The following is a 14,969-nucleotide window of genomic DNA, read 5'->3' as shown; positions in this document are numbered from 1 at the left end:
CTAAAAATATTAGTGATGTCATCATTAAATGAAAACATGACAGCAGATGAAAGCTACATGCCATCAGATGAAAGCTACATGATAATTGGTCATGGGTTAACATTGTATTGTTAATGAATTTGTCTACCAGATATTGTGAACTGGGAAATCTATGCAACAGGGAAATTTACAGATATCACAAGAACAGCTTTTTGGTTGCGAAAATTGATGGGTAACCAGCTGTCAATCAAACCCCACTTGACTTTTCATTTTGTATTGTGTATCCTACGATGCTTGCTCAGGCATTACAAACGTAGGAACACAGGCGTTTGCGAGTTCGAAATATGGCTATATAACATGTGGTGCTTGGTCAATTCCGCTGTAGGTTGTATTTTGTGTACCGGGGTATATATGAAAGTATAATTCTCAAAGGTACAGTTATCACAAAATAAACCCTCGTGAATGTTTCCATGTTTTCAGTAACCTTGAAACATTTCATAAAAGGTCTGTGGAAAGTGGTGAGTTTGTACGAGACTAAATACTTAGATATATAACTTTATTTTTGTTTTGAAAGAAATCAAGCCAATTTATAATTGAATGAACCTGTTAATATTTGAAAATTCTCTAAAATTTAAGGCGTCCAAATTGAGGGCATTCCCAATAACAAGCATCCCCCCGACAAAAAAATACAATCAAATACAAGTGTGGTTTGGCAGTCATTCTCCTGAACACAATATTTCATTTTTAAGAAGGTTTCTATGCTGTTGCTGTTCATTTAAATTTGGCATGTTAGCGTAGAACTGGTACACGTAACAGTGTCTGTTAAAAAGGAATTTCGTCTGGAAATATGATGAATGTTAACCAACGCCACATGTATAACACAATACTACCCCACATTTATTGTACATTAGGGGTAGAAGGCAGAGGTTCAGCTTGGCAAGAAATCATGCCTTGCGGAATTATCTTAACCAGATTTTGCTTTAATTATTGTAGAATTTTCTGTAATCACACTCCTGACATTCATTAAAAGATATATCACAAAGAGATTTGATATTAAAGCAGTTTAGTGTAAGTGTATGTCTACGAACACTTTACTTTTTAACATAATTGCAATAAAAGTTAAAAATATTAATAAATAAAGAAGTGGCTTTGTTGACCATTATCCATCATTATCAAAGGTTTTGCATTGGGAGGTTAATTAGATGCAATCTAACAAATGCTAGTCTTACTGTGATGAACAAATCTAGGGCCAGGCCAGGTTCTAACCCAGGACCTCCGAACACTAGCCAGATACTGTACCGATTGGGCTACCTGGTCACAGATGATCGAAGATTAGCCCTGTCCAATCCCACTACACTCCTCTCTTTTCATCACTTTCAAAGACACACAAGACCATTATACCACCATCTCTGTAACAGGAGAGGAGAAAATGTAGCAGCCTAGGACCAAACTCAGTACCTCTCAACACTAGCCGATGGAGTGCTCTACCGATGGGGTTACCTGGTCACTGATGATCAACCCCGAGTCCACTACATTGTTGATAGAGATTTTTCAGGTCTATTTTGTGTTTTGCAGTGCCTCCTATCATCAGAAGACCACCACAACCTCAGGAGGTAGAGGAGGACGGCATAGTGACATTTAACTGTCAGGTGACTGGTACACGACCTCCTGTCACCACTGTGATATGGGATAAAGATGGAGAATATGTCAAATCGGTAAGACATGATGCTAGGCCTCGGCCTTAATGAATTTGAATAATGTATGTAAAACCCTTTTCTAAACTTCCAATTATGATATGTCATCAAGAAGGGCACATCAAAGGGTTGTCTAATACTATAAACAGTGGTTTTACATTAGGAACTCAGGTTTTTGTCCAATACTAATAGCTTGTACATTCTCAATGACAAAAATCTGATGACAATTAAGCTTTCAGAAATGATATGGGTACAGAACTAATTTTGCCCATTCTTACGGTATTGAAAGAACTTTTTGTTGATGGTAGGCTCCTTATTGAAACATGACTTTAATTTTGTAATTTACATTTCTGTTTGATAGCAATTTACAGATTATGAACGGCTATGATTCTATCAAAAGCATAATATTTGAAAGCTGTATACATTTATGACATGTTTATTTGGCAGGCGATGAAGTAAAAACGTATGACATTACACATAATATTAACGTGACAGCGATTGTGATTTGATTGTTCAGGTGTGACAGTGTCTGATTTACACCTGACACCAGTATGTAGGTAGTGTGTATTAATGGATTGAAGTATTGTGTCCTGTTCAATGGCAGATATAAGGATAGATTGTACTCTCTACCTGTGTAAATATGTTTATACACCTGTTCGGCACAAAAACTCGTTTATGACAGGTAAATTGTTGATCGCATTCGTACATCTGTCAGTGTTATTTGAGGACAGAAGTCGTTTGTGAGGCATTCTAAATATGATTTCATTTGAAGAATCCAAATGGCTGTAACGCAGCAGGATTTAGAGGCAGTCGAAAAAATGGGTGTAAAATATGTTTATATGGGGTGTCTGACTTGGATAGGAAATCCATTGTTTGGTATGTCAAACATGTCTGTCTGTGGATTCCAAACAATAAAATCCAACATAAATACAATGTAACGTTATTGAGAGATAAAATAAAAAGGAGCAGTTGTACAACAAACAAAAGTTACTGAAAAAAAGAAATTACAAAGGAATAGAAAAGTCATCAAATTGTTTCAAAATAACAATAAAAACTGCTCTATAGGGGATAATTGTCCACAAATGGCCATTTGTTGGCCAGTTCAATGTATTTGATACCATTTTATAAATAGGCAGATCTTCTTGATGTGACAGGATGTTCTCTCTTTGTAGGGGTCAAGTCGCCATCGTATGGATTTAAACAGAGGCATACTGACCATCACGAAGGTACAGATGCAAGATGCTGGAGCATACGCTTGTGTGGCCAATACTACTGGACAGGACCTTGTATTCTCTGACAGGGCCTACCTCCGCGTCAGAAGTAAGTGTACAGGTTTAGGGCCTTCCTCCATGTTTGAAATCAACTTGTATACACATTTAGGACCTATTTCCATGTTGGGAAGTAAGAGTATACAGATTTAGGGCCTATCTTTGTGTTAGAAGGAAGTACAAAGGTATACAGATTTAGGGCCTATCTCTGTGTAAGAAGGAAGTACAAAGGTATACAGATTTAGGGTCTACCTTTTACTTATACATATACTTGTACAATATGAATAAAATCTATAAAAAAATGAATGCAAAATATATCTTTCATGGTACGAATGTAATGATTTGTCAACAGAGAGGTTAAAGTTTGATCCCCTTCCTGAAAACACCTATATCGAGCTGCTGGACCAGGATGCCAGTGTACCATGTTTTGCCGAGGGAGATGGTCAGGTCCGTATCAAATGGTTTAAAGATGGCCGCATTAACATCGCCCCACATGTCGCAAATGTTGAGGGCACACTCCACTTCTACAAGGTACAAAGATCCGATTCTGGCCTTTATACCTGTCAGGCTTACAACGACAAACAAGGAGCCATTGATGTTACAATCAACATTGATGTTGTTGGTAGGTATCGTGATAACTTGGAGAATTTCTTTTTATATACATGTATAAACAACAATATGTTGGCAATTGTAAAAGGGTGGATATGAGTCTAAAGACTTAAAACTCATCTATCTCTTACATACAATATACAATATCTTACATAGAATTTTGGAATAAAAAATCCAAGATCATAAGATTTTCTTCAAGGGCACAGTTGAAGAGAAGAAAGGTTAAATTAAAAGACATTTTAAAAAATGATCTATAAGTATTTAGGTATAGATTTTCTTTTAGCTGTCTTTAGATATTTTTGATTAAAAACATTATACTTGCAGAACGTCCCCGTTTCCAAGTACAACCAAAGAATACAACAGTTTTTGAAGGACAGCCAGCCATGCTACACTGTGTTGCTAGTGGTGACCCACCTCCCATGATTATCTGGGACAAAAATTACTTCACTGATGACTTTGATAAGTCGCGTGTCATTGTAAGTACAACAGACATCCCTGTTACAGTCAAAGTTTTGTTATAACTGATTAAAGCTAAAATTTAAATGAGTATTGACTTAAGACTTTAATATGTTAAGGTATCTCAGACAAATGATGTGATGTGATATATGAGATCATATACGTTCTTTATTTTAGAAATACAGCAACGGCACATTATATCTCAGCAAAGTTTATATTCAAGACAAAGGGAAATATGGCTGTACCGCCAACAATACTGCTGGATCTATACGCAGGGAGGCTTATTTAAATGTTGCCAGTAAGTATATGACTTTGTCTGTCTGCACGTCTGTCCGTGTGTCACTCTTTCTTCATCTCTTACTTGATTATAATGACTATCAGGCTGTTGGTAAATCGCTTAGTAACAGAATTGTTCAGATACCGCCATTTTTGGTCTGATATATTAGTGTTATTTTTGGATTAACACTAGCTTTTGTTATTTCCAATGACAAATTTAGAGTTTTAAACATGATCTCATGCATGTGGTGTGATTATATTAGTGGTATTAGTGGTCATGATAGTGCATCAGCCGTCTCACAGTCTAAGGGAGACAACTCTCATAAAGTCAGAAATAATCTAGATTATCGTCATGCTGGTGGTTTTTTGGTAAAAAAATAGTGCTTTTAAGATTAATTTGTGATTTATAGCTTAACATATTTAAAAGTTTAAAGAATATTTCATAATGTCTTTGTTAAATTATAAGCTGAAAGGAACTATTTATATCTGTTAGTGTATTTCGATTTCACTCTGTGTGGATTAGAGCAAGATTGTTTAAACACTTCTCTTTGGTATGTATGTTTTGAGAAAAGAATTGTAAATATTTGCAGCTTATGACTCTATGAGTTACTATGGCGACAGACGGTGGAATTCTAGTGGTAACTTGCACGTGCAAGAACAAAGGAACTTAATACTGACTCTGTTGTTTTGCCTTGTGCAGCTGTGGACGTTATCCCTATAAGGAATTGCTTTTATCATTCCATGTTATATCTTTCTACATATCTGTGTATATTTAATATCACTATGACAACACTGGCAGACAATGGATAAGTAAAACTATTGGACTCCCTTTCTGCATGTAAATTCATCATGGCCACCGGTCGTTTTGTCAGCCTTTTATTGTATAGAATCATGACTAAGTCTTACTGACGCGCTGTCATTAATAAAGACAACATTACCATTGGACTCCGGATTTTGTTATGCTTCTTGCTTCATAGAACCAATGGTGATCAACAAATATTTTCCAATTCACTTCATCTGTAGAATTTTGTTTAAAATTCTTGTTCGCATGAGTTTTGTAGTTTTGTGAAATATATTATGCTTTCATTTGAACTTATGCTTTATGTTTGAAATTTAAAAAATTGAGGTGAATGAAAAGGATATCCTAAGAAGGGAGATTGCTCAGGATCCTGATAAACACTTATACATTAACAGAATAAACTGGCAATGCATCCATATCTTATTATTCCATGGAAAGGTCGTAGTTTTGTAGTGGTCTCTGCTTGACCTTTGAACCCTCAAATCACATTTATCAATTTACATTCCCTTATCTGCTTACTGATTGGATGGTGCAAAAGGTCATCTATGTGACCCTGTGTTGAAAGTGTTCTGTTCATTGGCTCTTTAACACTAGAAGTTCCAGTAGAAAACCATCAGATAGTTAGGAAATGTTCATGTATGTTGCAATATAGTTACCTTAGATGGTATTTCATAGATTACAAGCTTTTGTTTGACTTGAATGGAAGAGTTGTTTTACATGATTTACTTCTGATATTCATGGTGAAGAGGTCAAATCGCTGAAATATTAAACTTGATGAAAATTCACTTTAAACAAATAATGAGACTGTAATTCAAAATCTTTAATTAATACAAGTAATCTTAAAGTTGATGAAGACTGTTGGTAGAAACTTTTATTATAAACAACCAAACATTTTATGTTACTTAAAAACATTTCCATACTTTCCTGTGACTAATCGTTAAAATTTGCAGAAAGAAATTTCAACATCACAGCTTAATTCTGAAAGAATGTGAATTCTGATTTTTATGGTATAGTTCCCTGTGTAATTTGCTATCTATCTTTTCTCTCAGCAGCCAATGACTACACAAAGTCTGCGGAACAAGACGATGAAGAAGGCTTCGACATGATGAAGACGATTATTATAGCTGTTTGTAGTGCGGCCGCGTATCTGGCTCTGGTCATAGGACTGACCGCCTTCTGTAGTTATCGCATGCTCATGCAGAGAAGAAACCGCAAATCTCTTGGTAAGTAAAGACTTACAGATTAAATTGGACTTTGGGAGTATTTTCTTGACTGTCTTACTACCTTGATAGAGCCTCAGACAAACGGGAAAATTGACCCTAATTACAGTTGAATATTTCTTTCATAACATCAAGATAGAAAAAGGTTCAATAACGATAGTCTCCAAAAATTAGCTTGACATTGAAAAAAAAATAGAATTTCCCTCCTGCCCATATGATTGTTAAAGATTGACATTAACTAGGTACTTTGCATACTGTTTGATATAATTCAAAAAGAGAATAAGCAGAAAAATACTAGAACTTATATGGATTCTTCTCCAAACATAATAGTTTATCATATTTCATATTCTGTTATGCAGATCAAATTATATTAAAATCGAGTAGATATTAGTTGTTTGTCGCAACTTTGTACCAGAAGAGAACATTTTCACTTGCAGTTTAATGCCAGTACTCTCAAACACAAGTGCCAAGACCAAATAACTCTAATCAAAATGCAACAGTAAAGAATAATTGTGATATTTACAGTAAAGTCAGAGAACGGAGACATTAGCCGGGAGCAGCATGAATTACTGATGAAGGATCGAGACAGCGAGTCGAGGACACCCTTCCGTAGTGACAGTGATAATCGGTCCCATGTATCAGGAATGTCCTCACAGCCGTCCCACTCCTCCCAGTCTCAGTCCCAGTGTCCCTCACATGCGCGTAGTCGACGTGGTAGCTATGACAGACTCCAGTTTCCACGACAAAATCTTCAGACCCTTGGCATGCTTGGTAGGTGGTGATGTAGATTCCCTGAAATCATATCAGGTCTGAACAGTCCAGTAACTAACAATGCTAAAAAGGGTTTATTTGTTTTCATGGAATATGCCAAAAAGATTTAATGTTTTCCTTATGTGATGATGTTGATTTGATTTTAGTCGTCTTTGTGTTGTTATCCTCGAATTGATAGAAAACAGTTTTAAGTTATGATTTAATATTGTTGTTCCTCTTTTGTAGGAAAAGGTTCGTTTGGCGATGTTTTCCTTGCAAAAGCACGCGGTATACGTGACAGTGAACCAGAGACTCTTGTCCTTGTCAAAACATTGCTCATCAAGGACGAACAACTTTACTTCGAGTTTAAGCAGGAAATGGATATGTTTGCTAAGCTAGACCATCCATACATCGTAAAGCTGCTGGGCGTCTGCCGTGAAGTGGAACCACATTTCATGATCACAGAATATTGTGATTGGGTAAGTTTTGTGCACATTGATTTGAAATATAGTAATTTGAATAAGAATTTACACTTGAATTTGCATTTAAACACAACATTTTTATACAAATACACTTACGAAATTTGTTACTACACAAATTTATTTCAATGCTGATTAGAATATAATGAGTGAAATGACAACATTTATCTTTGATCGATTGACTTACTTTTTGCTTGTCGGCCTGCATCTCTTATGGAACATGGAAAGGTAGATGGCGCCACCTGTGGCTTTTCCTTGGATACTTGATGAAGAGAATGAGGTTCCTCCTTGTGTTTATGTCTTGGCCAATATTCACATTAATATCAATTGTTCTGAAAACTGAATAACCTTTACAGACTAAGTAATAATTGTTTCCTTGATGTTTCCAGGGTGATTTGAAGCAGTACTTGCTGGCTACACGCAGTGACAATGGACTACGGATTAATCGTGTGCCACCTCTATCCACGGGACAGAAACTCAACATGTGCCACCAGGTGGCGCTAGCCCTTGAACACCTGTCCAACCACAGATTCGTACACAGGGATGTGGCATCGCGAAACGTGATGCTAACGTCAAACTTGAGTCTGAAGCTGTCAAGTATGTCTATGTGCAGAGATGCTTACGCATCCGAGTATTACAACATTCATCAGAACCTTATTCCTCTCCGATGGCTGCCCCCGGAGGCCGCCTTGGAAAATGACTATTCCACAAAAAGTGATGTGTGGTCTTTTGGAGTTTTCGTTTGGGAGGTGTTTCATCTAGCAGACTTGCCATATTTAAGTATGTCAAATGAGGAAGTTTTAAAAAGACTGAGGGTGAGAGATCTCCAGTTGGATATATCATCAGAGCTCTGTCCATTGGAAATCACAGACTTGATACGCAAGTGCGTGAATGAAAGTCCTCGGGACAGGCCACAGTTCAGTGAACTTTGCATATACATAGGTGATATCATAACAGGAGTGCAACCAAGTATGAATAAAAGCTGAAAAAGGTCAAAGTTCCGAGGTCATGCTAACATACTGCTGTTTCAACATTTTTTGTTCAGTGAGATTTTTTGTTAGTTTTTCGTCATGACACTTTTGTACAGTATCTGTACTATATGTCTGACAGAAATCTGTCATTCATTCTTTGTCTATATAATGCCGGATAATAAAATCTGTCCATCTGTTCCAAGAAAAGACTTATTTCTTGAATATCAAGATGAGCGGATGGCAAATTTATCTTCAAGGCAAGACAGAGTATCTCTAAAGACAGACATGGTGAAAGGGAAAACAACAGGACACTGGGGAAAAAATGTTGGTGTCACGCCAGCTTAACGCTCAGCATTGCTGGAAATAAGCGGCTAGTTCTGCTTGTCAAACTATGAAGAGCAATTTGTCCAAATCGCACAATAGCAGGGTCGTCATCTGTCCATCTGACATCACAATACGTCCAACTGTTTTTGTCCCTATCACCAAGATAACTACAGCCAGCCTTAAAGCGCGAACAACGTTTGATGTAGTTACTAGTTGGTGATATTAAACTGTTAATATATTGATAATATATATGATATGTCATCAAATATTGGTAGTCTGATATTCTGCCAGGCTGAAATGCTTGAAATTACACTTCAGAAACGTCAACAATAACATATTTATCATCCGTTCCATTTTCTCCGTATATATATTGTACAGTATTATTTTCATTATTGAGGTATTATTGACTGTCTGTGATTTCCTCAAAGGAAAACTGTTTTAGGTTCAATAGATACACTATCATAATTTCCTTAACTACAGTGATGGCATTTCAAATAAAGTTTGAAGGGGAACAATGATTTCTTTATGATAAGCATCCATGTGACTATCGAGCGTCCAGGAAAGTTGCTATTTTACTGGAACAGTTTAAGTCCCAAGAGGATCAGGCTTTATCTATAAAGTTAATGCATTTTCAGCTTTCTGTCCATTCATTCCTGTACCTTAAAAATGGGAAATATGTCCTAGTGGATGTTATGTACATAACTTCTGCAGGCATTCTAATATAAAATTTTGTTAGATTTCAAACTCTTCTGTTCGTAAATGTTTCTCTTTCAATTGACCTAAGACTCCATTGTTAGAGTCAGAAAATATTATCTTATGGTCAAGTGAGAGGATCACTCATTGGTTGAATGAGAGGATAATTCTCTCATTGGTTAAGTGAAAGGACCAATCAGTTATGCTCTTACAATGTTAAAGAGTGTTGAGTAGTAAATCATTCAAAATTTTACATGTGAATTCCTCAATATCTGTACTTATATGATTTACATTTAAAATGTAAAAGTGTAAAGTGTTAGTAGAATTGTTATTTATTATCTGTAGTCTGTTATTGTTGCAATGTGACTATAGTTCCTCTGGCTTTAGAGAAATCCATAGAAAGGCTAATTTTTGTACTGAAACATCTGCTTTCTGTGGTAACTATTCATCAGTTCTGCTTCCATCACTTTCAACTGCAGCAACGCTTAAAATTTTAAGTTTGTGCATTTTACATCATGCACTCTTTATATCATTGGTTTATCTATGCAAATTTGAATTTGGCTTGTAGTTCTGTTACAAATTATTTTCATATTTTGAAAACACAAACAAGTTACAAAAAAAACAAGAAAAAAATAGTTTTTGTATGAAATATAATGTCTGTACAGTCTTTTGTTGATCTGAAGGCCTTCAAATATTTATGGTTAGCTCATGAAGCAATAAAAATGATAAACGTACATTAAATGTTGTTGAATCTTTATTGAAATTTTAAAAGCAATCATCAAAACTTAATTTATTCACAATGAAAGTTGCATATTTTACAGCATTTTGCATCGCTTTGAAGAAAAAAAATATTTTTAAAAAGTAGCAATTTTGTTGCTATGGATACCACAGGAATGGCGGATGTTTTTGAGTTGTGTATGTTTAACCATGTGTTTGGTCCTGTTGAAGCTTATATGATGTGAAGTCTGGAGTTTATGTTGAATTATATTTGTCAACACCTTATTTGAGGCCGTGTGATATGTAGGTAGAGAAATAGATAACGATGGATGTTACTGTCGTCCAAAAGTCCCGAGCTTATAACGTACCATACATGTGCAATACTTTCTGTCTACTGCACAAGTGTATGGAACTATATTTTGTTGGAATAAGTTTACACTTTTCAGATTCATTCACCAATGGGAAATAATATGAACTTGTTTAAATGCTAAGCCTTGAAGAGTTCATTATGAAATTTAAAATCAGTATACAGTTTTGTGATGTAATACTCACAGGTTGATAACCTGGTATTCTGTATAGCTATATTTAGACAAAAGACAATCTGCTAACAGTACAAATTCAGCTAACTTTCAGTGTAATATGATGTTAATAAGCATAAAATTACATTGAATAGGGTTTTGATTATCACTTAGCACACAAAACAAAAAAGTGAAATTGAATCTTTGTTAATTTTTTTTTTTTTAGAATTTGTTAGTTTCATGAAATTTGTGATCTTTTTTACAAATTAAAGTATATTAGAGCTGTTTCAAAAAACCTGTTTCAATTATAGTTACCAATAAATGTTGAAGTCAAGATAATGATTTCCTATGTCTTTCATGTGATATTATAGAAGATATTCTTTTCCTTACTGTCTTTGGTTTCTTCATTAGATTGTACTTGACTGTACCACATCACTTTGTTAGATTGTACACGACAATAAAATGTCACTTTTCATACATACAGTTATATATTTAAATTGATCATATGCCTGGTAATGAGAATTCAATTTAGTTTCATTTTAGTTTTAAATCAGTTCCGCTTGTAAAGACATGAATTTTTAACAACTTTTGTTGAACACATATAAGTTACTAAATGCAATAATTTGTTTTATTCATGAGATGGTTTTTCAAATGTATGTCCCTAAGTATCTACATTATTTCTTTACTTTTAACAATATCTGTACGGCCCTATAGTTTAATGCACATTTGATCAATTTAATATAATATATTTGAGAACTTTTTTCCTTCTTTGATTGTCATTCTCTGTTCTTTGTTTTTATACCATCTGCAATATCAGTTCCAATGAAAATCTTCCTCAATTTAACTTGCCCTAAACATTTTTTAACAATAGTTATTTCATCTGAACATATACATGACATTACAGGGCTTTTTAAGGGCTCCACTCTTAGATTAAAGGGTGACGAGGGACCTATTTGAAGGATGGGCGGGGCATAAGATGGGTGGGTGGGGCATAAGATGGGAGTCAGGGTACAACTGCCTTATTTACATTGAAAATGTGAGTAAATTATTTTTTATTATTGTTTTGAGATGAAATTATGAGCTTCTATTCCCTTGGCTGTATATTGCTAGTAAGATTATTGCTGCATTTACTTAAGGAATCCTAATTATATATGATGTGTGCTACTGTACCATATGTGTAACTTCATCAAGTTTATCATAGAGGAAAAAATAAAACGAGAATGAAATGTTGACTTTGTCTGTCTTTGCATTTTCATCCTTAAATAGACATAACCATCTGAATTAGTTCATAAATCATATTAAGTGTGATAGGAGAAATGTGGTGATGAATATTTAGTATGTCTGCATTAAAAGGTTTTAAATATCTTTGATGAATATTCATGATTGTTTTAAAAAATCAACATTCATTTGTATACTCATTACATAATGAATTCCATATCATATATATCATGGTGTAATTTAAGGATCACATTGATATTGGCAGTAAATACATCTTCATTATACAATGTACCTGGAAATGGTATGAATGTGGAATAGAGAGTGATTATTTGCAACATACATATTCATAAACTTGGCATTATCATGATACTATTTTATTTGCATATTCATGAATATGTTTGCCTGTTCATAAGTTCATATATATCATTACATACAGATGATTTTACCAGCAAATTCAGACAAAGTCAGAAACCTTTATAGGCCTGAAAGATATTAGATGTTTAGTCCACATTGGAAATCTTTATCCATGCCATTTAACATTGTTGAGATTCAACAATGCCAAAACAAAGCAATTTAAGACAATGTTCTCTTTATATGGGTTATTATGTATAAGATACTTAGCAATCAGGTTTTTTCACTTTTAAATTATTAACATTAAGGTATATAAAAAAAGTTGAAGGGAAAAAGAAATAGGATTTATAAAGATGATAAAGTTTCATTAATAATTGCAGCACATTTAATGATACATAATTTGGATATATTTTCGATATCAATACAACTCCTTAAACAACCAGGCATGACATAAGTTTGATATAAAACTTCTATAACTGGCTCTAAATTCAGGGTTCTTCAGAGAATTCCTCTACCTATTCAATACTTATTATACATGTATTGTATATAGAGTAATCCCCCTTGAGGAGGTCATCCTAAATATTTAAGGATATTAATGCTTCTGTCCTAAGCCTACAGACTGTATTAGGTAAACTTGCTTACTGTATAGACAGATATATTGTTATGTTAGGATACAAATGCTATTATCTTCATTTTAATGTGTATCGTTATGTCTTTATGGAATCGCATCATCAAATCGCTGGCTATATTTTGCTGTTTAATAAAACAGGCCCAAAAGTTGATTAGTTTGTTATTTGTTTTTAATTTTCTTCCATCAATGTACTAAAATGTACATGTACATAAAATCATATGAATATTTTTTTTGGTTTAAAAACATGGTTGTCTCCCTTTTCATGATTTAATATTTGGGGACTTGGTGAACACCTTTAAATGTTTAAAACAATCAGACATTGTTGATCTTTGACATTCAATAGAGACTGAAAGGACCTGATAATAGTGCAAAATCCCTTCTTTCTATTAAGGGGAAGATATTGGAAACTTCATCTTCCCTTCTAAATATGCCATGTTTCACACACCAACATCTAAATTACAAGTTTACAGCTCACATGCAACCGTCTGCCTGTTATAGGCTTTAGGTTGGTGTTTTTAGCCCATAATTATCAGATGGTGGGCTATTCAAATCACCTTTTGTGCGTGGTACATAAACAAGTCTTGCTATCGCTATTTCCCAGAAAGTACTGGAAGTCTCCTACTAGAATTTCATATGTAGATTCCCATGGGTGCCTAATTATGTATATTACATTGGATAACAAGAAGGCCGACAGATTTGTTCAGTATTAGATATAGTCTCTGTTAATTAGCTGATGGAGTTTGTGTCTTTGACTCTGTCAATATAGCCTTTGAGTTTATCAAGATTGAGACCAGGGTTTGATTACTGATTGGGGTGCTCGATGGAACATGCATTTCTCTGCTCTTCTACACCAGTAGAAAAGTGTTCTTCCTTTGTAAGTTATATGTAGATAGCAAACATTTCACCTTCCCAACGGAGTACATGTTCCTTTCAACCAGAGAAGGATACCTGACATTCTACTGTATAACAGTAATTTATCTCTACATCAAAGTCCTGATTTTAAGGCCTGGAGGCAGGGATGGCATTTACTTGGGGATGACCATCAATATTTTTTTCCTGGTAACTCTGGCTTTCCTCCCCCACCACAACCTGGCATACTCTACATGGCTATAGCTGTGAATGTTGCTTTACTTTTGATATTTTTTTTTTTCTATTTCAACACTTGGTAGAGTTACCTCCCCTTGACTCTTGGTACACAATTTATTGGGTATGAATTTGACCACTCTGTCAGTACTGACGGAGTGAACTGAAGCAAAGAGTCCCTGTCCTGACCAATTTTAGGGCTCTTGTTCTAACCACTTGTAGCTCACATATGTTTTAAGTTCAGATAATAACAATCAAAAGATGATTTTTAAACAGAACATCTTTATTCACTTGACAAAATATTGCATATATATATGCACATGTAACTGTTAACAATACTAAATATAAAACAAAATCTTTTACATATCTAACAGTCTACAATAGAGTTGATTTGTAGCTATAAATGTATCTGCTAATTTCAAACAAGTGTCCCTTATTCCATTTCTAAAGGACAAGAAATCACAGAAATAAGTTGTGTACAATATATTTCACTATTTAACTCCTTATTACTAGACATCAATTGCACAAGGTCAAATTTTGGGCCCATTTACCTACGGCACTAAAAGATTTGACAAAGGTCGGTTTTGACAAGTTATAATATATAATCATTATTCATGTTAAAAAACAAGGGGAGGAATGGGGTGCCTCTAAGGGCATGAATGGATCATATAACATTTCTTATAAGACATTTGCTTATGCTAACATGATCTCTATACAGTAGATGCATAGGTTGTGTTGTGTAAGGAAATTAATATCGAATAGCACATGTCGCTATAATTTCAAATGTGCCAGGACTCAAACACACATACATGTAGTCTTACGTTCAATTCTGCCACAATGTAACATTTTCAAAAGTTTTCAATTTCATACTTGAAAAAAATCAGAAATAATGGTTTTATGTGACTGACAATTTCGTTTAGTTTAACTGTATAT

General features: G+C 34.5%; 1 protein-coding gene across 2 annotated transcripts in view; it reads left to right on the top strand.

The window, feature by feature from the left end:
- LOC138318487 (inactive tyrosine-protein kinase 7-like) overlaps window positions 1–13,104 on the top strand; it is a 125,239-nt gene extending 112,135 nt beyond the window's left edge. The window contains exons 9-17 of one of the 2 annotated variants that reach the window (XM_069260893.1): window positions 1,555–1,694; window positions 2,846–2,993; window positions 3,294–3,563; window positions 3,875–4,026; window positions 4,184–4,304; window positions 6,134–6,304; window positions 6,827–7,072; window positions 7,298–7,530; window positions 7,920–13,104. In XM_069260893.1, the coding sequence (XP_069116994.1) occupies window positions 1,555–1,694; window positions 2,846–2,993; window positions 3,294–3,563; window positions 3,875–4,026; window positions 4,184–4,304; window positions 6,134–6,304; window positions 6,827–7,072; window positions 7,298–7,530; window positions 7,920–8,516 (2,078 nt within the window). In that variant the 3' untranslated portion in view covers window positions 8,517–13,104. Of the gene's footprint in view, window positions 1–1,554; window positions 1,695–2,845; window positions 2,994–3,293; window positions 3,564–3,874; window positions 4,027–4,183; window positions 4,305–6,130; window positions 6,305–6,826; window positions 7,073–7,297; window positions 7,531–7,919 lie in introns of both variants that reach the window. The other variant, XM_069260892.1, reaches the window with a different exon arrangement.
- Window positions 13,105–14,969: the final 1,865 nt, after the last annotated feature.

The sequence above is a fragment of the Argopecten irradians genome, chromosome 3, assembly GCF_041381155.1.
Source record: "Argopecten irradians isolate NY chromosome 3, Ai_NY, whole genome shotgun sequence".
Classification (NCBI taxonomy): Eukaryota; Metazoa; Mollusca; class Bivalvia; order Pectinida; family Pectinidae; genus Argopecten; species Argopecten irradians.
Note: the sequence above shows the minus strand (reverse complement) of the source record. Positions and strands in the feature narration are given on the sequence as shown.